This window comes from Schistocerca serialis, chromosome 9 (assembly GCF_023864345.2).
Source record: "Schistocerca serialis cubense isolate TAMUIC-IGC-003099 chromosome 9, iqSchSeri2.2, whole genome shotgun sequence".
In the NCBI taxonomy this organism is placed as follows: domain Eukaryota; kingdom Metazoa; phylum Arthropoda; class Insecta; order Orthoptera; family Acrididae; genus Schistocerca; species Schistocerca serialis.
This window is the reverse complement of record NC_064646.1, coordinates 425,200,119-425,228,013: the sequence shown is the minus strand read 5'-3', so window position 1 is coordinate 425,228,013 and position 27,895 is coordinate 425,200,119. Positions and strand designations below refer to the sequence as shown.

The 27,895-nt window shown below is 41.1% G+C and overlaps 1 protein-coding gene across 1 annotated transcript in view; it reads left to right on the top strand.

Annotated features, from left to right (window-relative positions):
- The window catches only part of LOC126418611 (uncharacterized), a gene marked incomplete in the record, with an annotated part of 174,015 nt that overhangs the window by 124,159 nt on the left and 21,961 nt on the right, over positions 1-27,895 (top strand). The window contains 1 exon segment of the mRNA XM_050085445.1: positions 24,192-24,378. Within this exon segment, the coding sequence (XP_049941402.1) occupies positions 24,192-24,378 (187 nt within the window).

Genomic DNA, 27,895 nt, shown 5'->3' with positions numbered 1-27,895 from the left:
TAAAGGAAGATGGGACAGGCATATGATGGCAGATTATTGCTGGAATCTGCAACGTGACTGTTCTGAAGAGACCTATAAAAGGAAAGCGTGCAGGAAGTGGTTCGTCATGGACGGAAAATGATATACTTATAGAGAAACTTTTCAGTTATGTTTTATACATGGACAAATGCCTATCAGGTTTTCATAGAAGCTATTTATAAAGATTATTTTCTTTTTTCATTGTACTTTGTAGCGCTCGAGTTCAGTATTAGCAATTTTTTCTAATTTTTTCAATAAATCATGCATTATCTCAAAAACTAGAGCCAAACTGCATAAATGGTTGCTATATTCGTCCTCAGCACCACTAACCCATCCTAAAGCCACTCAAATATCCTTGGCAAGAAAATGAGTGTTGACCAGTGTTATAAATGGCCACCTTCTGGTAATTCTTGTCACAGAGTATGTACATTTCATCTCATCAACTTTATCCACACCAAATTTAGTCCTGTTGTAAAATGTTATTATTTCCGGCTTGCACTTTCCCAAATCATTATCATCATCATGTAAAGTAGATAGTACCAGAATGGCCTTGTCTTTCTTAGGTTTATATGAAATCCGAGTCATATTCTTCCTAAATGCAAAAATGCTGGATTCCACAGGGTGATATTTTGCTACTGTCATAAATGGAGGAATTTCACATTTATTTTTCAAATTTTTTCGAATTGTTCCAACCATTGTCAGCTTGTCTTTTTTTCAACAAGTCAGCCGCAAGTGGAATTGATGTGAACCAATTATCACATGTTACATTTCTGCCAGATTTGGATATGCATTTCACCATTCTTTTGACAATAGCATGAGGTGTGTTATCACAGAGATAAGGCCCATCCACTTGTTTTTCACAGTATATTTCTAAATGGTTGGTATAGAACATCCTTGCACCTGTAAGTGCAAACATTTTTATACCGTATTTTTCCGGTTTTGATAGATTGTATTACATAAATCCACATCTGCCCCTGAATGCATCCAGCATTTCATCTACTGTAACAGTTCTGATAAACTATGTTTCTTGCATTTTTCATTGAACTGATTTATCAAGAATTAAACAGCAGCTAATTTGTCTATTTCCTTCCGATGAGCTCTGTTTCTGATGTCACATCTCAGACATGTCAGCAAGAAACGAAAATGGTTCATGCCCATTGAAAGTCTGAAGTACTCCACTCCAGTACCATCTGCAGCCCAGAGATCTAGTAAATTTGTGTGTGATGTTCATAGCACACCTGCCAAGAAAAGGAGTCCTAAACAAGCTTTGATTTCTGTAGTGTTAGTGTCTGCAGCATCTCTTTCTCTAGAATATTTAGAGCAGATGGTAGCAATGTAAATTAGTGCAGCAAACAATTTCTTCTAAAATGTCATCTGTGAAGAAAAGTTGTAAACAATCAATTGGATGCTTGGCATTTTTTGCTTCGCCTATGACTCCAGGTAAATGCCTGACAATTATGTTGTCTTCTTACTCTTCTGCTTTGGATTAGAGGGTGATGGCTCCATTGCATATCATCTATCCCAAAATAAAAGTCAAATTTTTCGATAGAATCACTTTCATCCAGCAACTGTTCCCTATCTGAACAGTGATCACTTTTGAATATTGACTCCAGACCACTACATTCTTCATTACCAAGCTCTTCATCCAACCACTGCAAAACCTGATTGTCATCCACTGTTCTTCTGAAAAAAAAGTGTATAACTTATTTCACTAATTGATGTTGGTCAATGAAAAGGCTCATAATTGTGTGACAGTTAGGATAATAAATAAATATAAAAGTTTCTAAACGTAGCTGTCTGTTTTGCAATATTATAAAGGAAGTAACCTCCTTACCTGCAATACATCCGTAAAAGAACAGATGATAGAACCGCACCACACAAATGCACACACATGGACCGACACTTCGTACCTCAAGAGATTGCTGCTTCTGGCAATAATGACTAAATTCAATTGCTGCCAATAATTCATTATGAAAGGAGGGGAAGGGAGAAAAAGCCGCTAATGGAAATCTTGAATTTATAAGTGATTTTTGATGGAAAGATAAAACTGCGGACTCAGTCCACGGTGCGTGTAACATAGGGTTAAAATGATGAAAATAATCAGTTTTGACATTATATTGTACTTTGATAGATAAAGAAATCTGCTTACAAAGTGACGGCAGAACAACACGCACAAAAAGTTTTAGGCATGCAAACTTTTGGAGCCAGTGACGCCTTTTTCCAGGAGAGCGGTTGAAGGGGAAGGAAGACAGGTGAAGGAAAAGAACTGAAGAGGTTTAGGAAATGGGGTGGAGTTCAGAAAAATCATTCATAACCCCAGGTAAGTTGACACTTACTAGACCTTACTGGGGTCCTGAATGACTTTCCTGAACTCTACCCCATTTCCTAAACCTCTAGTTCTCTTGCTTCACCTGTCTCCCTTCCACTTCATCCCTTCTGCTGGAAGGAGTAGTCACTGGTTCCACAAGTTTGCATAACTAAGACTTCCTTTAAATATGTATTCTCTGCTGCAGCTTGGTGGGTAGAATATATCACCTGTCAAACTGTTTAAAAATGTGTTATGAACACCTGAGCAAAACACTTACCATTAAATGCAGCCATTGAAGAAATTTTGATAAAGGTGTGTAGTAATATCAGAAGCACTAATGGTTTCTGATTAAGAGAAGGCATAAAATGATAATTTGCCATTTGAAGTTGTTTCGTGATTGTGTCTGCTTATTAAAGGTACATCACATTACACTGCAAGAGGGAACATTGTTTCATGAACTATGGAAAGAAAATACGAGCAAGAAATACTTCTTAATACTTCTGGATGTTCCTATTTTTCTTTTTCCAGCAGTTAAAGCTGGTCAGTGGATTCAGTTAGTAATTGGTTGCCACCTAGTGGAGTCCATTTTGTTTTCTCCAGAGAAAATGGGAGTGTTAATTAAATTTAATTGTATCACATTACATCCAGCCAGAATGCTTTGTTACTGACTAGCTTGCTCCAAATGGGTATTTGCAGTGCTGTCATACTTTACAAGAAATTTGTTTGATAAAAAAGGGCAAACACCTTCACTGACTATTGTGGTAAGCTTTAAATGCCACAGAAAGCAGCATTTCTGAAACTGCTATTGTTCATCATGAAACCTTACATTTAGATGCAAATGCCTTGCTATCACAAGGTATTTAGTGCCTTGTGCCCAATCGAAAGTTAGAAGTTCAATTCAAAGCTATTCACTTATTGCTTCTTCAGCTCTGGTAAGGATATTTTTATGTGAAATATGGTAAGTTGCAACATGGTATGGAGGCCATATTGAACTGTGGGTCCCCCTAAAATTGCTTGGGTAAGTTGGGTCCAAGGTGGGAGTCAGGCAAGGGCAACCCACCTATGAGGACCATGACTGTAGGATGTATTGGAAAATGAAATAAATTTATCAGATGTGTGGTAGTGACAGTTAAGTCACTGATAAAAAAAATCCAAATTCATTTTTCCTCCCTCATGTGTCATAACCAACACTATTCTTGTTGCTTCAAACAAAATTTTGATCTTAAAAACTTTACTATGTCCTTTCAACATTTCTGTCCCATTAAAAAAAACCTCTATTCAACTATAAATAAAAGCAGGTTTATAAATTACACAATATGTACTATGGATATAATAGAGGGAAACATTCCACGTGGGAAAAATATATCTAAAAACAAAGATGACGTGACTTACCAAACAAAAGTGCTGGCAGGTCGATAGAGACACAAAAAAACACAAACATACACACACATACACACACATACACACAAAATTCAAGCTTTCGTAACCAACGGTTGCTTCATCAGGAAAGAGGGAAGGAGAGGGAAAGACGAAAGAATGTGGGTTTTAAGGGAGAGGGTAAGGAGTCATTCCAATCCCGGAAGTGGAAAGACTTACCTTAGGGGGGAGGAAAAAAGGACAGGTATACACTAGCGCGTGCACACACACACCCATATCCAACTGCACTTAGAGGCACAAGCAGACATTTGTAAAGGCAAAGAGTTTCGGCAGACATGTCAGCCGAGGCAGAAGTACAGAGGCAAAGATGTTGTTGAAAGACAGGTGAGGTATGAGTGGCGGCAACTTGAAATTAGCGGAGGTTGAGGCCTGGTGGATAACGAGAAGAGAGGACATACTGAAGGGCAAGTTCCCATCTCTGGAGTTCTGACAGGTTGGTCTTAGGGGGAAGTATCCAGATAACCTGGGCAGTGTAACACTGTGCCAAGATTGTGCTGGCCATTCACCAAGGCATGTTTAGCCACAGGGTGATCCTCGTTACCAACAGACACTGTCTGCCTGTGTCCATTCGTGTGAATGGACAGTTTGTTGCTGGTCATTCCCACATAGAAAGCTTCACAGTGTAGGTAGGACAGTTGGTAAATCATGTGGGTGCTTTCACACGTGGCTCTGCCTTTGATCGTGTACACCTTCCGGGTTACAGGACTGGAGTAGGTGCTGGTGGGAGGGTGCATGGGACAGGTTTTACACTGGGGGTGGTTACAAGGGTAGGAGCCAGAGGGTAGGGAATGTGGTTTGGGGATTTCATAGGTATGAACTAAGGTTATGACGATTAGGTGGACGGTGGAAAGACACTCTTGGTGGAGTGGGGAGGATTTCATGAAGGATGGATCTCATTTTAGGGCAGGATTTGAGGAAGTCATATCCCTGTTGGAGAGCAACATTCAGAGTCTGATCCAGTCCCGGAAAGTATCCTGTCACAAGTGGGGCACTTTCGAGATTATTCTATCAGAGGTTCTGGGTTTGGGGGGATGAGGAAGTGGCTCTGGTTATTTGCTTCTGTACCAGGTCGGGAGGGTAGTTGTGGGATGCGAAAGCTGTTTTCAGGTTGTTGGTGTAATTGTTCAGGGATTCCGGACTGGAGCAGATTTATTTGCCACGAAGACCTAGGCGGTAGGGAAGGGACCGTTTGATGTGGAATGGGTGGCAGCTGTCATAATGGAGGTACTGTTGCTTGTTGGTGGGTTTGATGTGAACGGACGTGTGAAGCTGGCCATTGGACAGATGGAGGTCAACATCAAGGAAAGTGGCATGGGATTTGGAGTAGGACCAGGTGAATCTGATGGAACCAAAGGAGTTGAGGTTGGAGAGGAAATTCTGGAGTTGTTCTTCACTGTGAGTCCAGATCATGAAGATGTCATCAATAAATCTGTACCAAACTTTGGGTTGGCAGGCCTGGGTAACCAAGAAGGCTTCCTCTAAGCGACCCATGAATATGTTGGCGTACAAGCGGGCCATCCTGGTACCCATGGCTGTTCCCTTTCATTGTTGGTATGTCTGGACTTCAAAAGTGAAGAAGTTGTGGGTCAGGATAAAGCTGGCTAAGGTAATGAGGAAAGAGGTTTTAGGTGGGGTGGCAGGTGATCAGCGTGAAAGGAAGTGCTCCATCGCAGTGGGGCCCAGGATGTGCGGAATATTTGTGAATAAGGAAGTGGCATCAATGGTTACAAGGATGGTTACAAGGATGGTTTCCAGGGTAACAGATTGGGTAAGGATTCCAGGTGTTCAAGAAAGTGGTTGGTGTCTTTGATGAAGGATGGGAGACTGCATATAATGGGTTGAAAGTGTTGATCTACGTAGGCAGAGATACGTTCTGTGGGGGCTTGGTATCCAGCTACAATGGGGCGGCTGGGATGATTGGGTTTGTGAATTTTAGGTAGAAGGTAGAAGGTAGGTTTGCGGGGTGTTGGTGGGGTCAGGAGGTTGATGGAGTCAAGTGAAAGGTTTTTTAGGGGGCCTAAGGTTCTGAGGATCCCTTGAAGCTCCGCCTGGACATCAGGAATGGGATTACCTTGGCAAACTTTGCGTGTGGTGTTGTCTGACAGCTGACGCAGTCGTCAGCCACATACTCCCGACGATCAAGTACCACGGTCGTGGAACCTTTGTCCACCGGAAGAATGACGATGGATCGGTCAGCCTTCAGATCGCGGATAGCCTGGGCTTCAGAAGTGGTGATGTTCAGAGTAGGATTAACACCCCGCACCCCTACCTTCTACCTTCTACCTTCTTCCGACAAACCCAATCATCCCGGCCGTCCCATTGTAGCTGGTTACCAAGCCCCCACAGAACGTATCTCTGCCTATGTAGATCAACACATTCAACCCATTACATGCAGTCTCCCATCCTTCATCAAAGACACCAACCGCTTTCTCGAATGCCTGGAATCCTTACCCAATCTGTTACCCCGGAAACCATCCTTGTAACCATTGATGCCACTTCCTTATACACAAATATTCCGCACATCCAGGGCCTCACTGCGATAGAGCACTTCCTTTCACACCGATCACCTGCCACCCTACCTAAAACCTCTTTCCTCATTACCTTAGCCAGCTTTATCCTGACCCACAACTTCTTCACTTTTGAAGTCCAGACATACCAACAATGAAAGGGAACAGCCATGGGTACCAGGATGGCCCCCTCGTACACCAACCTATTCATGGGTTGCTTAGAGGAAGCCGCCTTGGTTACCCAAGCCTGCCAACCCAAAGTTTGGTACAGATTTATTGATGACATCTTCATGATCTGGACTCACAGTGATGAACAACTCCAGAATTTCCTCTCCAACCTCAACTCCTTTGGTTCCGTCAGATTCACCTGGTCCTACTCCAAATCCCTACAGCCTATACTTTGGTGGAATGACGACTGTCGATTGACTATCGGGGGCAGATGGACCGCTCTGCAGAACTTCAAACAGTGTCCAACTACAGACAATCTTCATGCCTTCAGGTCTGCGAGAGCACATGCAAGATAAGTGATCAAAGAACGGGAGAGGGCTTCTTGGAGGGAATTCACGACTTCCATTAATCAATCCACTTCTGCTGCATATGTCTGGGAATCAATAAGACAGATTTCACGCAAGGATAATCCACATTCCCTTATGGCCTTGTCAAATAATGGGGTCTCGGTGAACACGCTAGAAGACACAGCTCACATTTTAGCTGAACACTTCTTTACTGTTACTCTCGCACAGACAGGCTCCTGCTGTTCAGGTATTCCATCAAACTGCAGAAATGAGGAAGCTGAATTTCTTCTTGTGTAATGAGGAAGTATACAACCTTCCATTCTCCATTTGGGAACTGGAATCAGCTTTATCTACAGCCATAAGACACTGCTTCAGGACCTGATGAGATCCATTGTACCATGATTAGATTAGATTAGATTAATACTTGTTCCGTAGATCATGAATACGACACTTCGTAATGATGTGGAACGTGTCAGGTTAATAAAAGATGTCTGTACAAGATATTACATTACACAAAATATTGCATGACACTAATGTTTAACTTGTTGTTTTTTTGTTTGTTTTTTCCCTTGATATATATCTAAAAATTCAGCCAATGAGTAGAAGGAGTTGTCATCTAGAAATTCTTTTGATTTATTTTTAAAAGTTAGTTGGCTATCTGTCAGGCTTTTGATGCTGTTTGGTAGGTGACCAAAGACTTTCGTGGCAGCATAATTTACCCCTTTCTGTGCCAGAGTCAGATTTAACCCTGCATAATGAAGATCATCCTTTCTCCTGGTGTTATAGCCATGCACACTGCTATTACTTTTGAACTGGGTTGGATTATTAACAACAAATTTCATAAGTGAATATATATATATATATATATATATATATATATATATATATATATACTGTGAGGTTAGTGTGAGGATCCCTAGATCCTTAAATAGATGTCTGCAGGATGACCGTTTGTGCGCTCCAGAAATTATTCTGATTACACGTTTTTGAGCAATGAATACTTTTCTACTCAATGATGAATTACCCCAGAATATGATGCCATACGAAAGCAGTGAATGAAAGTAGGCATAGTAAGCTAATTTACTGAGATTCTTATCACCAAAATTTGCAATAACCCTAATAGCATACGTAGCTGAACTCAGACGTTTCAGCAGACCATCAACGTGTTGCTTCCAGTGTAACCTCTCATCAATGGACACACCTAAAAACTTTGAAAGTTCTACCTTAGCTACAGACTTCTGTTCAAAGGCTATATTCATTACTGGAGTTGTGCCATTTAACAGTATGGAACTGTATATACTGTGTTTTATCAAAATTTAAAGAGTCTGTTCGCTGAGAACCACTTAATAATTTTGTGAAAAACATTGTTTACAATTACATCACTTAGTTCTTGGTTTTTGGATGTTATTACTATACTTGTATCATCAGCAAAAAGAACTAACTTTGCATCTTCATCAATGTGGAATGGTAAGTCACTAATGTATATAAAGAACAGTAAACGACCTAAGACCGAACACTGTGGGACCCCGTACTTGATAGCCCCCCCAATTTGAGGAATCAGCTGTTGTTTTAACATTACATGAACCACTTATTTCAACTTTCTGCATTCTTCCAGTTAAGTATGAATTAAGCCATTTGTGCACTGCCCTACTCAAACCATAATGATTTAGCTTATCTAAAAGAATTCCATGATTTAAACAATCAAAAGCCTTTGAGAGATCACAAAAAAAACCAATGGGTGATGTCCGGTTATTCAGAGCATTTAATATTTGTTCAGTGAAAGTGTATATAGCATTTTCTGTTGAAAAGCCTTTCTGAAAACCAAACCGACATTTTGTTAGTACTTTATTTTTACAAATATGGGAGGCTACTCTTGAATACATTACTTTCTCAAGAATTTTTGATAGAGCTGTCAGAAGAGAGATTGGGTGGTAGTTGTTGACATCCGACGTATCCCCTTTTCTATGCAATGGTTTTACAATGGCATATTTCAGTCTATCAGGGAAAACATCCTGCTCCAAAGAACTATTACATATGTGGCTGAGAATCCTACTTATCTGTGGGGAACAAGCTTTAAGTACCTTGCTGGAAATGAGATCAATTCTGTAAGAGCTTTTACTTTTCAGTGAGTTTATTATTTTACTGATTTCAGAGGGAGAGGTTGGTGGAATTACAGTAGTTTCAAACTGCACAGGTATGGTCTCTTCTATTAGTAGCCTTGCCTCTTCTAGTGAAGATCTAGATCCTATTTTCTCCAAAACATTTAAAAACTGATTATTGAAAATATTTTCAATTTCTGATTGTTTGTTAGTACACTTGTAATTCAGTTTTATGGCACTAAAGTCTTCCTGTGCTCTTGGTTGCCCCGTTTCCCTTTCAATAATATTCCAAATTGCTTTAATTTTATTATCAAAGTTACTGATCTCAGACATGATACACATGCTTCTGGACTTTTTAATAACTTTTCTTAGTACCGCACAATAGTTTTTATAATATTGAACAATTTCGGGGTAAGTACTCCCTCTTGCTGTTAGATACAGTTTCCTTTTATGGTTGCAAGATATTCTTATTCCTTTAGTTAGCCGAAGTTTTTTATGTTTTCTTGGAATTATGTTTAACTATTTTCTTGGGAAAACAATTTTCAAGTACCCTCAAATGTATCGTGAAATAAATTATATTTGAAGTTTGCATCGGGTTCCTTATACACTTCATCCCAGTCTAGCTGCTGTAGGCTTTCCCTAAAGTTTGCAATATTTATATTGTTAATTGAACACACTGCTTTGAAAGTCTGATTTGATATACTGCGTGGAGCTATGTCATGTACTGTAACTAGATGTGCACCATGATCTGAAAGACCATTCTCAACAGGATAAGCATTTATGTCCTTAAACTTGGTCTATAAAAAAAGTTATCTATCAATGTACTGCTGTTCTTTATCAGAGTAGGAAAATCAATGACAGAGCTCAAATTGAAAGGACTGAGTAATACTAAAAGATCATTCTTCCTATTACACTCTTTCAGGGAATAAACATTGAAATCCCCACAAATGGTAATTTGCTTCCCCCTGTCTGACAGATAGCACAACAAAGCATCCAAGTTTTCTAGAAATAGCTGGAAATTCCCTATACACTGTTACAATTAATGAAGTGCCATCATTTAGTTTAAGTTCAGTGGCACATGCTTCCATATGTTGCTCTACACAAAATTTTTTGGTTTCTAAATTTTTTACACTGTGGAAGCTTTTTGACATATATGGAAACTCCTCCTCTCATAATATTATCTCTACTTACATGTGCAGCTAATTTGTACTCATTGATGCTAACCTTTTGCATATCAGTGACAATGTGATGCTCAGACAGGCATAGTACATCTATTACATTCTCAGTTTCTATATCTTCTAAACAAATCAGAACCTCATCAATTTTATTCTTCAATCCCCCAATATTTTGATGAAATATACTAACATTATTTTTCACTTTACTTTTGTGAGTATCTTGAACTTTCAACATTTTTAGTACTTGCCTGGCTGAGATTCCCACTGGACACTGATCTTACACTAAAAAAGTGTTTCCACCATGAGATGTAGTTCCTCCCCCATTTAAATTTCCTCCTATCAGCCCAGCCAGTTTACCCTTTCTTCTTGAGGTGTAGGCCATGTCTAGTATAGTCCCACCTACAGAGTGAATCAACAGGAACCACACCAATGTGTGGCCCTGCACCAGATCCAAGTAGCCATTCCAACACCAAATTAACTCTCCTGACAGAAGAGCTCAAATGAGGTCGGTCGTGGCGCTCCAGAACTGACGCAAACCAAACACTGGTATGACTCTATGTTGATGCAATCTTTGCCAGGTCACACTCTATGCTGTACCCCGGATCTCTGTCAATACTGTTGCCCGGCCCACCCACAATAACCACGGTATCTTCCTTAGTAAAGCCTCTACATGGAGAACCTAAATCCTCTGCAACCTGCCCCAGTCCAGCACTAGGTTTGAAAAAACTTTTGACCTGGTATTCTGACCCTAATTCATCCTGCAGAAGTTGGCCCACACCCCTAGCAGGCGAACTACCCAGCAATAAGACTTTCTTTCTCTTTGCAGACTTCCCTACATTCTTATTCAATTTGCTGCTGAAAGCTTGTTGAGCCCTATCTACATCTACTTCTGTGAGAGGCTCATCAGTTTCTGACTGAGGCAACAGGTCAAACCTATTTTGTACATTAATAACAAAGCTATCAGAAGAATTTCTTGGCCTGTTCCTTATGCCTGTTGCCACTTCCCACCCCTGTTTACCCTTTCCCCCCTTAACCTGCCCAGTTCTCACCTAGCCTCATGTAACTCAGCCTGAAGGGCAGCAATTTTCCCCTCCTGTTCCACAATCTCTCTACTGCATAGCCTACAGAACCACTGATGAGTCTCGCTCATTTTCCCAATTCAGTGTCCTCAGTGTCACATTGTTTTCCATCACTATCAAGGCATTTCCTCCACCATCTGGAGCCCTGTCAAATGCTCTTTGTTTGTGGATAACTTTGCAATCTTCTTCTTCCTCTGATCTTAAGACGATGACGACAAGGTGGCTACAGCTGACCATTAGGAGGCTGGAAACCTGGTCCCACACACCTGGTTTTCAGTTCTCACTTGAGAAGACTATTTGTGTCAATTTTATTCATGCTCATTAGAGTTTTAACCAACCAGAGCTTACAATGGGGGACCATGTTTCGTGTATTCAAGACACTATGTGCTTTTTGGGTTTATTATTTGACTCTAAACTAACAAGGCTCTCACACCTGAAAGACCTAAGAACAAAGGGCTTCCAGTTGTTGAACATTTTGAAATGCCTTGACGGATAGACGTGGGGAGCTGACAGGTCCCAACTCCTGCAGTTTTATAGGTCATTCGTTTGATCACACTTAGACTAGGGCAGCATGGTCTATAGATTGGCCCATCTTTCCTATCTTTGGATGTCAGATGTTGTCCACCATGAGGGCATTCAGATATTGAGTGGAGCCTTTTGGACCAGCCCAGTTCAGTCTGTGTGCAGAGGCTGGAAAACCACCATTCTGGATTCGGTGACATATCCTTTTGGGTCTATAGGCACTGAAAATCTGTCGCCTCAGTCATTGGCATTTAGTTCAGTGATCCAACCCACCTTCGAACAACTGTTCAGGAATTGGCCCCAAGCGACCCAGCCATTTGGTATACATGCTACAGACTGTCTCAAGGATCTGGATCTCTTGTGCATGAAAATATACACCCAGGAATGGAACGAACTGTCACTTTTGGTGTCTTCAGAGGCCCAAAGTGATTTTAAGCTTGACACAGTACACAAAAAGTTGTAGTCCTGATTTGGTTTTTACAACTTTGTTTCCATCTATTTTAAGTATGTACCACAGTTTTAACATTATTTATACAGATGGATACCAGCAGGGGAATGCTCTGTTCTGCAGTTTTCCCTGATGTGGCTTTTAAAGTGCATCTTCCAGAACAATTTAAAAGTTATGATATGGAGTTACATGGCATTCTGATGGCACTGGAGAGGGTTCAGACATCACTGTAAGAGTTTTATTGTGTGTTCAGACTCTTAGTGTGCTGCAGGCACTTAACTAAATGTATTTGGTAGACACACTTATTCAGCTCATCTATGACTCCATACAGCAGCTCTAACACCATGTCAAGGAGGTAATCTTTTGATGGGTACCTGGCCACATTGGGATACAGGGTAATGAAATGGCTGACAAAGATTCCAAGGAAGGATGTTGGAATGGTGCTGTCCATCAATGTCCCATCCCGCTGCATGCCATTCTCATTTTCTGACAGATGCATCCTGCATCAGTGGGAAACTGACTGGTTACAGACAACAAGCTGTGGTCGCTCAAATCGACCACAAAGGCTTGGCGAACTTCATGTCAGCCTCACTGCTTGAAGGAAGTTTTGCTTACCATACTGCACATTGGGCATAGCCCTTTCACACATGGCTTCCTCCTCTGGTGGAAGGATACACCATTCTGTGAAGTTTGTGGTGCCGCTTTCAGTTCAGCATGTTGTGGCTACGTGTGTCCTGTATACTGATATTAAGGCAGCCCTTGGTCTCACTAGAGATCTGCCCACCATCCTTGCAGATACCGATACCAGTGTTGCAAGAGTGGTGAAATTTTGTGAACGGTCAGGCCTCATCCCTTAACTGGTGGGGAAGGGCGGCAGACTTTAATACATTGTAAACTGATCAGCATGTGGGGACAGCCTTTGTCCCCACCCATGAGATTTGCATGTTGACTTTTCGTCATTGCATTGATGACCATGATGTTGAGAGCCCCCAACCCAAATAAACATAAAAAAATATCGAAGTTTTTAGAATCTGAACAAGGTTAAACTTTATTTTTGGACTAAAAAATGATAGCCACTGTGGTCCCACAAGATAATCTGTGCTCTTAAACTTCATTAGGTTTGAAAACAGTGAATCCTTGTAAAGAATCTATTAACACAGAGGAATAAATTCAATTTTGTCCTCAATGTGAAAAAGTTAATACAACATTACTTTTAGACAGCGTTAATTATTCTAATGATTTGTCATATTTGCATTACTTTAATGGTCCTGTAACTCACAATTTAGAGCATATCAACAGAGATTATATATATAACAAGTTGAGTATCAATGAAAATACAATCTAACTGGACAGATAAAACTACTCGCCAAGCAGTGGCAAGAGAAATAACATACAAAGGTACTGAAACTTGCAAGTTTTCTCACTGACTCTCTAGCAGGAGTAGCCACAAGCTCCAAAAGCTTGAAAATTTAAAGATAGTTAAGTGTTCTCCTGCTGCCAATTGGTGAGTAGGTTCACTCATCCAGTTGTATCACAGGAGATGTTATGTTAGACATAGTAAATAAATTTTATACATAATAGTATTTTGTAAAATAATTACATGCAGCATATTTATAACATACTTATAAAAACAAATAAGGTTGAGAGAATAGTATGGTGAAGAATATTTGATCAGTAGTACTAATTTTTTACAGCATTCCAAAAACTCTCAGAAGGTAGTTGTCAACCAATTACTTTTCAGCTTCATTCCAATCTGCTGTAAGTTTGGTATCCGTTTGAAACAATTGGATAGCATGAGTTTGTACAGTATAATGCCAGTATGATACTTCACCTCTAGAAATGTTTGTAATTACTGTATTTCTCATCTTGGGTTCCTAGTAACATAAGAAAGAAAATAAATTGTGCTTGAAGATATTCTTCTTTTCAAGGTGCTTGCTTCTGTGAAAACTAGTATTACATGCATAAACAAGAGGCAGTATGTTGGCTCTTAAATATTGCTCTACAGGAGTCTTTGTATTTAGCATGTTTTATTATTCTGGTGCTCCTTTCCAATAGTGTAGGGCCAGCCACAGCTTGCCAAACTTAACACATGCAGAATATGCAGACCAAGGCCTGGCCTATTAGTAAGCTTTGCTTGGTCCTTCTCAGAAGTGCCTAGAACATTTAACATTGTGGTGCAGTATTTTTCAGTTGGTACAACTCTGATTTAAGCAGAGGTGTGGTGTCAGTGCTGTTTAGCCTTTGATATGTGTTGGTGGTATAAGGAACATTCACAGACACAGGGAATATTTGCACAAAGAGGTGACTGACATCACAATCCTTTAAAGTGAATAGGAATAACAGAAGGGAGGGGTGAGAATTCTCAATTGGTTCAAGTAGTGGGTACTGCTTATTTGCAACAAAATGACATTGTACTACCATGCAGTTGACCCCTGGTAGCTGAGTGTCATACTTAATGGCCTGGGTCAGATTCCTGGCTGTGTCAGATTTTCTCCGCTCAGGGACTGAATGTTGTGTTGGCCTTCTCATCATTATTTCATCCCCATCAACACGAAAGTTGCTGAAGTGGCACTGTGCTTACTGGCTGAGGTAGAGATTTTGAAACTTTCCTGTCTCAACTTGTCCTCTGCCTCCCTCTTAAATACTGCACACATTCATAGTTCTCCTCTTCCCATCCATGTCAGTTCATCTCCCATGTTGGAGGCCCAGGTCATGGCTTAAGATTGTGATTCGTGTAGGATCTCTTCTGTCTGATGTTGAGTCCTTGTGTTTACCACCTGTACTTGGTCTATTCACGTACACCTCCATGTACACACCTAGGCCGAAGCTTCACCTGGACATTTCACGTGGTCCTAAGGACTCAGTTAACCCTGCAGCTATCAGTTGTCACTTCCTGTCAATTCCAGAAGTGTTACCGAGATCATGAAGTGGTGTACACTGAAGACATGATGGCTGATGATCATGTTGGCTTTGCGTATGTTCATGGAGGACATGTTTAACAGCACTTCTTGCCAGATGGTTGCATTTCTCATGCTCTTGAGTGCATCCACTCATGCCCTGGTGAGTCATTTCTCCTCTGTACTGACTCCTTGAGCAACCTACAAGCTATCAACCAGTGCTACCCTCACCATCCTTTGGAGTCCATCTATGCTCTGGACTGGTCACATCATTAAGTGGTGTTTGTGTGGACCCAAGACAAGCCTTGAGCAGCCGCTGGTGAAGTATCAGTGCAGCAGCAGTGCAGTAGTGAGTCGCATATTTAGCTTTCATATTTGTTTCGTAGTTTGATTCTTAATTTCTTTCCAAATGTTTGTGCACTTGCATATTTAATTACATAAAATCCTTGTACATTCTCGTATTTGAGAGGAGTAACATTGCTTATCAATAGTCGTAGAGTAAAAATTTGCGGAGTCGTTAGATATTAGCAGTAGGATGGATAGGGTGTGGGCTTGCTGTGTGTGGACACAGGAGGAACTGGCCACAGTTCACGAGCAGCTGAGCATGCTGTTGGCCACGGTCAGCCACTTACCGGCTGCTGCCTCGGTGCAGCCACGGCGGAGGGTCTGGCGCATCGCTTGAGACACCCCAGGTGTCGCTTGCTGCGTACGCTGACTCAGCCGCCGAGGCACCTTCTGGTGTACCCGGCGCATTGGGGCTGCCCTCACCTCAGGATGAGTGGCAGACTGCAATGCGTTTGTGTCACTCAAGGTGGAGGGCAAATGTGGAGGCTAGCTGGCTGACCTCGCCTGTTCATCCTGTCAGTGGGCAGGTGGCCACTCCTTCAGCAGGGCCCAAGCAGGCACACAGGGGCAAAGGCTTGCTGGTTATTGGGAGCTCCAACGTTAGGCAGGTGATGGAGCCCCTTAGGGAAATGGCATACAGGGCTGGATAGAAATCCAATGTGCACTCAGTTTGTCTGCTGGGGGGCCTCATCCAAGATGTGGTGGCGGCCTTGCCTGCGGCTATCGAGCTTATGGGGTGCAGTTGTCTGCAAGTAGTTGCTCACGTCGGCACCAATGATGCCTGTCGCTTGGTTTCTGAGGCGATCCTCAGTTCGTACAAGGGGCTGGTGGATTTGGTGAAGACCACTGGCCTCGCATGCAGGGTGCAAGCAGAGCTCTCTATTTGCAGTGTCGTTCCCAGTGTGGATCAGGGTCCTTTGGTTTGGAGCTGAGTGGAGGGTCTCAACCAGAGGCTTCGTTGACTCTGACAGTCTTGGCTGCAGACGTCTAGACTTGTGCTATTGGGTGGTGAATTGTAGGATGCCCCTAGATAGGTCGGGGTCCACTAGACAAACAAAGTGGCTACTTGGGTAGCAGAGTACTTGGGGTGTGCACATGGGGGTGTTTCAGGCTAGGCAGTAGTGCGAGGTTTCCTGATGAACACTCAACAGTCGATGTGCATGCAGGGAAATCAGGACATGCTCAGTGTAAAGATGCCTCAGCTATCAAGATATTAGCGGCAAATTTTCAGAGTGTTTGGAATAAAGTTCCTGAATTTACTGCTCTCCAGGAAGCGTGTGGCGCGCAAATTATTCTCAGGACTAAAACCTGGCTGAACCCTGAGATAGGAAGTTCCGAAACATTTAGTGAAGGTTGGAACGTGTATCAGAAAGACAGTTTAGACACTGTAGGAGGTGGTGTCTTCATTGCAATTGACAAATATTGTGTCTACTGAGGTCGAAGTAGTGTGTGGTTGTGAAGTTATCTGGACACATTTAACAGGGCTAGGGGAAATAAAGTTAATTGTGGGGTGTTATTACCGGCCACCAGGTTCCACCGTGACAGTTCGAGAATCATTCAAAGGAAGTCTACATTCTGTATTGCAGAAGTACCTGGATCATGCTATATTAGACAGAGGCAACTTCAACCTACCTAGTATAGACTGGGATGTCTATGGAATCATTACAGAAGGTACAGACAATCTATTGTGTGAATTACTTTTGAACATGAAACTTCCTGGCAGATTAAAACTGTGTGCTGAACAGAGACTCTAACTCGGAACCTTTGCCTTTCGTGGGCAAGTGCTCTACCAATCTGCCAGGAAGTTTCATATCAGCACACACTCCACTGCAGAGTGAAAGTCTCATTCTACTTTTGAACACACTATCCAAAAACTATCTTCAGTAGCTAAATCAACAGCAAATGCGTAGTGGAAATATTTTAGATCTGGTAGCCACGAACAGACCAGACCTCAGACGGTGTCATTGTTGAGACAGGGATTAGTGATCATGATGTTGTCATTACAACTATGGTTATGAAAGTTAAAAAGTTGGTCAAGAAGGTTAGAGTATTCTTACTAGAAAGAGCAGATAAACTGTTGTTAGCATCCCACTTAGTAAATGAATAGACTTCATTTACTTCCGGTACGATGGACATAGAAGAATAATGGGTAAATTTTAAACACATTGTAAATCACATGTTGGAAAAGTATGTGCTGAAAAAGTGGGTTATGGATGGAAAAGACCCACCATGGTTTAACAGCGCAATTTGGAGAATGCTCAGGAAGCAAAGGCAGTTGCACTCGCGGTACAAGAAAGATGGGGAGCATGAGGACAGGCAAAAGTTAGTAGAGATTTGTGCTGCTGTAAAAAGAGCAATGCGTGAATCATAGAGCCACTACCACTATCATACCTTAGCAAAAGATCTTGCTGAAAACCCAAGGAAATTCTGGTCTTACGTAAAATCAGTAAGCGGGTTGAAGGCTTCCATCCAGTCACTCGCTGATCAGTGTGGCCTGGCAATGGGAGACAGCAAAACAAAAGCTGAAATTTTAAATTTAGCATTTGAGAAATCTTTCATGCAGGAGGATCATACAAACATACTGCCGTTTGAGTCTCGTACAGATTCCCATATGGAGGACATAGTGATAGACGTCCCTGGGGTTGTGAAGCAGCTGAATGGGTTGAAAATAAATAATCGCCAGGTCCTGATGGGATTCCAATTCGGTTTTACAGACAGTACTCCACTGCATTGGCTCCTTAGTTAGCTTGCATTTATCGCAAATCTGTTGCCCAACATAAAGTCCCAAGTCACTGGAAAAAAGTGCAGGTGATGCCTGTATATAAGAAGGGTAGAAGGACGGATCCTCAAAATTACGGACCAACAGCCTTAACATCAATTTGTTGCAGGATTCTTGAACATATTCTCAGTTTGAATTTAATGGATTTCCTTGAGACAGAGAAGTTGCTGTCCATGCATCAACATGGCTTTCATCGCTTCTGCGAAACACAACTCAACTTTTTTTCACATGATATCTTGCGAACTCTGGATGAAGGGTATCGGACGGATACCATATTCCTTTACTTCCGGAAAGTGTTAGACTCTGTACCCCACTGCAGACTCCTAACTAAGGTACAAGCATATGGGATTGGTTCCCAAGTATGTGTGTGGCTCGAAGACTTCTTAAGTATTATAACCCATTACATTGTCCTCGATGGTGAGTATTCATTTGAGGTGAGGGTATCATCTGGACTACGCCAGGGAAATGTGATAGGTCCGCTGTTGTTTTCTATCTACATAAATGATCTTTTGGATAGGGTGGGCAGCAATGTGCAGCTGTTTGCTGATGATGCTGTGGTGTATGGGAAGGTATCTTCATTGAGTCACTGTAGGAGGATACAAGATGACTTGGACAGGATTTGTCATTGGTGTAAAGAATGGCAGATAACTCTAAATGTAGATAAATGTAAATTAATGCAGGTGAATAGGAAAAAGAATCCTGTAATGTTTGAATACTTCATTAGTAGTATAGTGCTTAACACAGTCACGTCGATTAAATATTTGGGCGTAACATTTCAGAGCAATATAAAGTGGGACAAGCATGTAATGGCAGTTGTGGGGAAGGTGGATAGTCATCTTTGGTTCATTAGTAGAATTTTGGGAAGATGTGGTTCATCTGTAAAGGAGACCGCTTATAAAACACTAATACAACCTATTCTTGAGTACTGCTAGAGTGTTTGGGATCCCTATCAGGTTGGATTGAGGGAGGACATAGAAGCAATTCAGAGGTGGGCTGCTAGATTTGTTACTGGTAGGTTTGATCACCATGCGAGTGTTACGGAAATGCTTCAGGAACTCTGGTGGGAGTCTCTAGAGGAAAGGAGGCGTTCTTTTCATGAATCACTACTGAGGAAATTTAGAGAACCAGCATTTAAGGCTGACTGCAGTACAATTTTACTGCAGCCAACTTACATTTTGCGGAAAGACCACAAAGATAAGAGATTAGTGCTCGTACAGAGGTATATAGGCAGTTATTATTCACTTGTTCTGTTTGGGAGTGAAACAGGGAGAGAAGGTGCTAGTTGTGGTAAGAGGTACCCTCTGCCACGCACCATATGGTGGATTGCGGGGTATGTATGTAGATGCAGATGTAGAATCCCAGACAATGAGCTTGCTGACAGGCTGGTCAAACAGGCTATGCAGAAACTGCTTCTGGAGATGGGCATTTCTGAATATGACCTGCGTTCTGTCTTAAGCCACAGGGTGTTTTGGCTTTGGGAGACTGAATGGCATAACAGTATGCACAACAATCTACATGTCCTTAAGGAGACTACAAATGTGTGGAAGTCTTCCTTGCAGTCCTCTTGCATGGAATCAGTTGTCATCTGCTGGCTCCGTATTGGCCACATGTGGCTAGTGCTTGGTTGCCTCCTCCATCGTAAGGACCGACATTGGTGTCACTGTGGCCCACAAATGATGGTCGTCCACGTCTTGCTGGACTGCCCACTTTCCACCTCTCTGTGGTGGAATTTTAACTTTCCCAGAACCCTACCTTTGGTGTTGGGTGTCAATGCCTCAACAGCAGCTTTAGTTTTACGTTTTATTCGTGAGGATGGCTTTTATCATTTGATCTAAGTTTCAGCCCGTGTCCTTTGTCCCTCTGTGTCCTCCACCCTAGTGCTTTCATGGTGGAGGTTTTAACATGTTGTAGAGTGGATGGCTTCTTGGCTTCTCCTTTTTCTCCTCGTGGTCAGCCAGCCATGGTAATCTGGTCTCTTGTTTTGATATCTTTGTTTCTTGCATCTCTCTCTGGTTTTCTTATCCAGTTTTGTCAATTTTAATGTTTGTTGCCCTTCTGTCATTCCTGTGGTTTTCTCCTTTGTTCCAGGTATGTTTTGTATGTCTCTATTTTACTCCCACCCTTATGGAATTATTTTAATCAGAACGAGGAACTGATGACCCAGTAGTTTGGTACCTCCCCCTCTCTTTTAAACCAACCACCCAACCAGTTCGTTAATGGCAACAGCTAGTCTGCCATGCACTAGAATGTCAGGTATTGTTCTAATTACTTTGAGATTCTAAACAGGGTGGGTATAATGCAATCACAGTACTGGATGCAGCATTACATGCTCATCTTTGTGTGCAATGTGTTAATTCACTTTGTAGATGAGCTATCATAATTCTTTCTGTAGGAAATTGAGACGGTTTTATGAAGTCTGCTAGAAGAGTGAGTGTTTTTCCATAAGAGGTCCATGGTGGACACATGAAGTTCTTTGTAAGCTGTACACACACCTAAAAGAAAACATTTCAGGGATTATTCTCCGTGACATAAGGGAGCAATATTTATCATTGGGTGCCAGTGGTTTACAAACAGTTACTTTATGGGTGGTAAACTGTTCAAAAGTGCTGGACACTGCATACTTGAAGTTCAGTAAAAAGTACTGACTCAAAATGTCAGCCTTGTTCTGTTACTGTGGTAAAGCACTGAAACAGGAAATCCACAGTTTGACCAATTCTTTTGCAGTGGTTTTGGCAGTATTTGTGTAGCCTCAAACCTGGATGTTTCTCATTTTATCACTGAAAGAATCAAATTTTAACCATTAGAATTGGGAAGGGGCCAAAAAGTCTAATTGAATGTGGCAAAAGTGGCACTTTGAAATAGAATAGAATAATGGCAGTCATGTTTCTGCATCCTATCCTGATTTGGAATGTTGTCAGGCAGTGCATACTTACATCAGATTTGCAGTCCTTCCTTATGTTTGGCCAGATGAAGCAATCTGTGACAAGATTGGCTCATGTAATTCATTGAAAATACCTCATCTTGAGGTGGGTGGCACCAGTGGACAAAGACAAGTTTGGGAGATGTCACATAGAACTTGTTTTGGAGAGACAGGTATGTCATGGCCCTCAATGTGCAATCCTGTTGTTTCACCATGTAAGAGCTTGTGAAACTGTGAATTCTCTAGTGTTCTTGAAAGTTTGTCAAAACCAGTATCAGTTGACTGTTCATCCATGAAAGGAAATTTGTCATGACATTCTCAACACAGTACTACTGATTGATATCTGTAGTGAATTGCCTGATGAAATCGAAATCATGGAAGTACCATGGGCAACTTTCTTTTTCAAGGCAACTAGAAACATTGAGGTTGGCCATTCCAGAGGGTTGTGCTGCAATTGGCTAAAGTGAAAGAAATCATTGGGAATATTGTTCTACTGCAAGAGCTTAAAAACAACCTCATGGATTGAGTGTTGTTATTATAATATGTAATACTCTTGTGTAACAATAACCATCTTCAAAGACATAATACTAAGAGCTATAATATCCTACAGTGTTCATAAATACTCCTGTAGCTCAGGAAGATGATGATGCAACCCACTGAAGATTTTTCTTTGCAGCAAGTTTGTCACTACATCACACTTAGATACACGTTGGCCATGGAAATTGTAAAATCACTTCACTCTTATTTTATTGGACCTGTTGAACAAGAAGTGAGCATATCTCTGGAGATTAGAAATCCAGTCATTACTGGTGATGTAATCTGAATCTGCCATCCCCCACCTTCCCAACACACCTTTGTAGTTCAGGGCTCTCCTCATGGTGTTCCATATTTTGCTGGACTACCCTTGACTTTAGATCCTAAACACAAAATATATCTGCCCACTTTTCTTGTCCTGTATGTTAGAGGAAGGTCCTCATGTGGTTTCATCTTCCCTCAGTTTTTTTCACAAATTTGTTTAGTCCTCTCAGGTTTAAGTACATGAATTTCCCCCCATTGGTGTTGCCACTGGTCATGGAGGCATTGTCATTTCCTCCACACCAGCCAGGTGTCTGTTATTCCCTACTTTTGTCTGGTCTTTAGTGCCATTTTGTTCCCCTTCCTCTTCCTTCTGTCCTGACAGTCATTTTACTACATTGTTTCCCCATTTTTCCTTACCCTTGACTGGACTGTGCTGGTAGTTCAGCCCTTGGTTTCTGCTATCTTAGGTCACAGGACCAATGATCTAATTTTTCATCCCCTCCCATCACCAACTGTCATCATAAATGTGATAATCATGTAAAATACTCAGTGACAACGAACCACGTGTCTTCTTGTTTGTAGTAAGAGTGGAGGACTGGGCTGCTGCAAAAATGGTGAAGTCCATGTAGCACAGTATTTAATTTGAAAATGACTTAATGATATTCTGTGTGAAGTTCATAGTGTGGAAGAAAGATGAGAGTAGGTGACCCTGCATGGCTATATTAGATGACTGCATACTGCAATGCAAATGTGCACAGCAACACCATATGTCAAGCAGGAGGTGCAACATGATCAAACATAAGTCCCTGTCTGTAGTGGTTTGTAGGAAAGTGACATTTGTAGCTAAAGTGACCCAGGAGGTCAGTAACTGGTGTACACAGTTCAGTGTGTGGAGGATATTGCTGATACCAACAGCACTGGACAAGAAAATGTCACTATCATATTAAACTGAAGGCAAGAGTTGTAGTTGTTGCTGTGGAGCACTGAACTCATTGTATAAGACTCTGTCATAGAACTTTCTCTTTAGTACAGTACGAAGGTTGTGTGAGGGCAACATTGCTGCAGTGAGCAAGACGAGTTATATGTGGTATCTGATAGCATTGTTCAGTGTGAGGTCACCAAAGTAGAGAAGAAATAGATGAGGATAGTAAAAATACACACACACACACACACACACACACACACACACACACACACACACACACACACACACACACACGTGCATATGCAACAGCAGTCAGTAATGAACTGAGTCAGACGAACACCTTGCCAGAGCCATAGTGTTCTTACATTGCACAAATGCTGCTAGGCCACAGCAAGACTTACCTGAAATTTTTCTCTAGCTGATAGGTTTTTCTGCCAGTTGTGAAGATAAATGTTGCAGGAAAGAGTTTCTGTAAGTTTCTAAAAACTGACACTTGAGGGACTCCATGTCAGATTTTTTTGTATATTACAAAATTAGAAAGTGTGTTAGTCTTTTTATTTAAAATTATACATTAGGTCATGGAGGTAAGAACGAATCCACCCATTTTGTGTCATACAGCACAATTATTTAGTTTCTGCTGCAGAAAAGGGTGATCAGTTACACCAAAAAATTACTATGGTCAAAGAATATGCCATAAACTCATTGCTTGTTACCGACTACAGTTAGTAGTTTGTCTAGAAAGGCAAAAATATGATTGGCTTGACCTGCTGTTTCTGAATTAATGTTGTGAATCAGTCATTTGTGTATTCAAGAAGGATGTTAGTCTTTCAAGAAACAGTTTTCCAAGAATTTGGCTGAAGCCTGACAAAACTGATACCACCTGTAGTTCCAAACTTTACATTTGGCTTCTTTTTTTTGTGCAGTGGTGTAATGTTGGTAATTTTTACCTTTTTGGAATATACCACTCAAGAATTATGAATTGTAAATATGTTACTAGTTCTAAAAAATACTGCACTGGATTTGATTACAATATCTAGTATTTCATCAGCACCAGCTGAATAATTTTTGGGTAATCTTTTCAACCATAAATAATTGACCAGGTATTATAGGAGACATTAATAGTGTTCTTGCATAAATGTTTGAATCTGGTTGTGGTCTATTGCTATATTATTATTTGTTAATCAGGTTTTGTGCTGTGTTTGAAAAGTAACTGTTAAATTTAGTGGCCACTATTGTGAGGTCAGTTACTTCACTCTTATTTTCACAAAGTTCTAGGTTATTCTATTGACATTGCACTGATTTCTTTACTGATGACATCTTTCAGAAAAGGACTTCTGTCTACAGTGCTGAAAAATTCAGCATGCTAAGGAGGAATTTAAAAAATATTATCCCAAACTTATTATATAAAGGATGTTTCAGGAAAAGAGAAGACTAAGCATGTAATTAAGGGCAGCTTTGATGTGGGTTCCCAATATCATTACACAATGGAAACACAGTGTGCTGTGTGTATCCCATCTGAAGATGGATTGGATGTCTACCCTGCCACACAATGGATGGACTTAACTCAGATTGCCATATCAGAGGCACTAAAAATACCAGAAAACAGGTAAAGATGGCAATTTCATTGCATATTCATACATAAAAGTTCAGAATTTTGATGTAATTTGATACTGGCGGGAAGATCCTCCTGTGGTACTCGAAACTTTACATAATCTATTATACTAGTCTCATTTACAAATTCCTGATGTTAATGTATTTCACTGTACCAAAACTTCAATACCAAAGATAAATTACTTTCATTTGTGTACAAGGCAATGACCTTTCCTTCCAGTGTAATTCCAACAGTATAAAGATATTTCACAATAACCAGAAAATAAGAAAATCAAAGGTATTTGTGTAATTGCATAATATAATAGTCATTAGCTGTTTGTTCACAGAGTAAAGAGTTCATAAATGTTGCTTAAGTCTGCAGAAATTTTGCTAGAAATGATGCAGAATTTTTTTCTCAGTACCATTGCCATTTTGTTGATAGATTGTGGCTAAAGATGACCTTCCAACTATCAACTAAAAATTAAAATGTTAGGTACACAAATTTCACATAAGCTTAAATAATTTTTTCATAATTTTCATGCAAGACAAATTTGTCTCAAATGGAAAAGGTTTGAAAGGCGGAGCTTGAAATGTCCTATTTGTTTAGTCATTATTAATAAATATGTGAAATCATTATCATCAAATGCACACACATTAACATCATTATGAAATCTCCCAGTTTACATGTACAATATTGTTTTCATGCTTTGATTAGTGTGACTTACGAAAATGAAATATCTGTGCATAAAACAGGTACACGAATGAAGTGCATAAACTTCAAAAATCCACTTTTACTCATTATTTATATTACAATGATATGAAATTTTATGGAAATGCTGAAGTATTACTGTGAAGTTTAACATTTCTTTTCCTCATTATTTTAAACTACTAAATCTGGGCTGCTACAAGTAATTTATCCTAAAATGACATTCTGAATCATGATTCCATCAAAGGGCAGTAGTCAGGTGACCAACTGAAATGTTATTCTAATCCAGTTCCCAAAAACTTCACAGTATTACTATTGCCAATGGAATTTATGGTGACAGAAGTATCTATAATTACGAGTATAAACTTTGTGCTTATCCCAGTACAAATTGTAAGAATTTCCATGTTGGGATTCCCACAACTTCTTGGAAATTTTCAGTATCCCATAAATGAATGTAGTTTGTAAATTTCCAGTCTGTAATGCTTTGGGTTATCATTGAACTACATGTAACAGAACATAGTAGCATAAAATTTGTGCAGCTGTGGTATCTGATAGGGCTGAACATATATTTCCACATAAAACTTATCTACATAAGATAGCTTACAAACATGGAAGGCTTAAAAGTTACTGTAAAGAGCAATATCAAATGACCTACATCTCTAACATCAAAGAGTAACTGTAATGACAAATACTTGTCATGCAGACTGTTTATACACCACTGTACACTTCTGTTTGTGGAGACAGAATGAGATGCTACATGGCCCCCCCCCACCTCCGACTTAATATCGTCACAGATAAAACTTCACCTGTCACCCTCCATGCTTGCTTTCTTGAAACATGTTGTTGTGCCAGTGCAACCAGTGGTTTCAGTGGGATGTGAGGTACCAGTCTTCAGTGGTGTCGTCTTCTCTGAGGTCCCTGGTGTCTGCAGTGTCTCATGGTGGCTGCCTGGAGCCGAGCGACCGCAACGGTCGCAGGTTCGAATCCTGCCTCGGGCATGGATGTGTGTGATGTCCTTAGGTTAGTTAGGTTTAATTAGTTCTACGTTCTAGGCAACTGATGACCTTAGAAGTTAAGTCGTATAGTGCTCAGAGCCATTTGAATCGTGGTGGCTGCAGCATATGGGGACATTGTCTGCTGCTATACTCCTTTCTTCTAATTTGCCTATTGCCATCCTTGCTGTGTCCAATGCATTGAAAAATGTGTGCCTGTAGCTCAAGTGCAACATTCATAGCAATACCATTTATTCTAATCTGGAATGTGTGGTCACCTCTACTAATCACCAGATTGGTCCATCATATGGTGGCTGCATCTGCTTGTGTACTGCATTATTTTGGAAGAAAATGTGTGTGCAATTCTCAAGATTTGCAAACACAAACAAGTGTCTCCCAGCCTGACTTCTGGGTGCCGTTTGTCTAAGCTGGCATACGTGCCCTCATAATCTAGTGGCCAAGTCTGATGCACGAACTGTATCATCTGTTATACTGTGCAAGAATTCTCCTGGCAGATTTAATGTTAGACTCTACAGTAGCTTCATTGCTGCAGACTTCAGATCACTTTCAAATGACGCCCATAGTCAAAGTAGTAAAATAGGTAGTGTCTCCATCCAATTCTGCATTGTGAGACATCACAGAGCTGCATCCAGTTGGTAATGCAGAGAGAGTGTGTGTGTGTGTGTGTGTGTGTGTGTGTGTGTGTGTGTGTGTGTGTGTGTGTGTGTGTGTGTGTGTGTAAAAATCTCACGGGATCCCAACAGGGATTTTCTATGGCTGTGTGCATTCAGCGTATGCCGCTGTGTAAGGCATGTGACCTTGAGCGGGACTCAGCCGCTGAGCGATTCTGTGGCGCGCGATTCAAATGGCCTGGGCAACACGGTCCCTAGTTTTACTAGGACCGTGTTGCAGAAAAATTCGGTTCCGGTTGCGCAACGGCACTGATAACTGCCGCGTGATGTCTTATCAGTGGCGTCATCCAGTACTGAGGCAGCTGCAGGCTCATTAGACTCGAGGCAGCCGCACGCTACACATCGCCATGCCGTACCGATGCAGAAGATACACGAGGAGGAGCAGATTGCCAGTGTACAAGACAGTGGATACTTTTTCAATTACACCAAATGAGACTGGTCAACAGGAGTTACTACAAGGACCTATTACTTTTGTTGGTTGCAAGATTCAATTTTCTTGTACTACAACAGAAGTAGTTAGTGGGAATTCATGGTTAACAATTGCTATTTTGAGAGGTACTGACAAACCTCTACAAGGATTGGAGGCCTACAATGAGAGAGACATTATTTCTTATCGCACTTTTGCAGTTGGAGTTGTACCCAACAGGGATTATGGAACATGTGTTGTTACAACAGACAAACCATTTTTACTCTACACAAGGAATCGCAGGAGGATTAATGCAGATAAGTTAAATGTTTGGTGCAAAATGTCTGGTGTGTTAACTAAATATATTGTTGTAGAAGATGTCACGCGGCAGTTATCAGCGCCGTTGCACAACCGGAACTGAATTTTTCTGCAACACGGTCCTAGTAAAATTAGGTACCGTGTTGCCCAGGCCATTTGAATCGCGCGCCACAGCCTTGCTCAGCGGCTAAGTCCTGCTCAAGGTCACACGCCTTACACAACGGCATATGCTGAACGCACACAGTGCATGCGCACGCTAAATGTTGAGTGTTGACTGTAGCTGTTGTCTCTGGCTATGGTAATCCATAGTGATACACCAAATTGAATGATACAGCTGAAAAAAAGTTATCAGCACAGTATTGGCTGCGATACCCCTCTTGGGGAATGCTTCAGGCCACCTTGTAAATCAGTCCGCAATA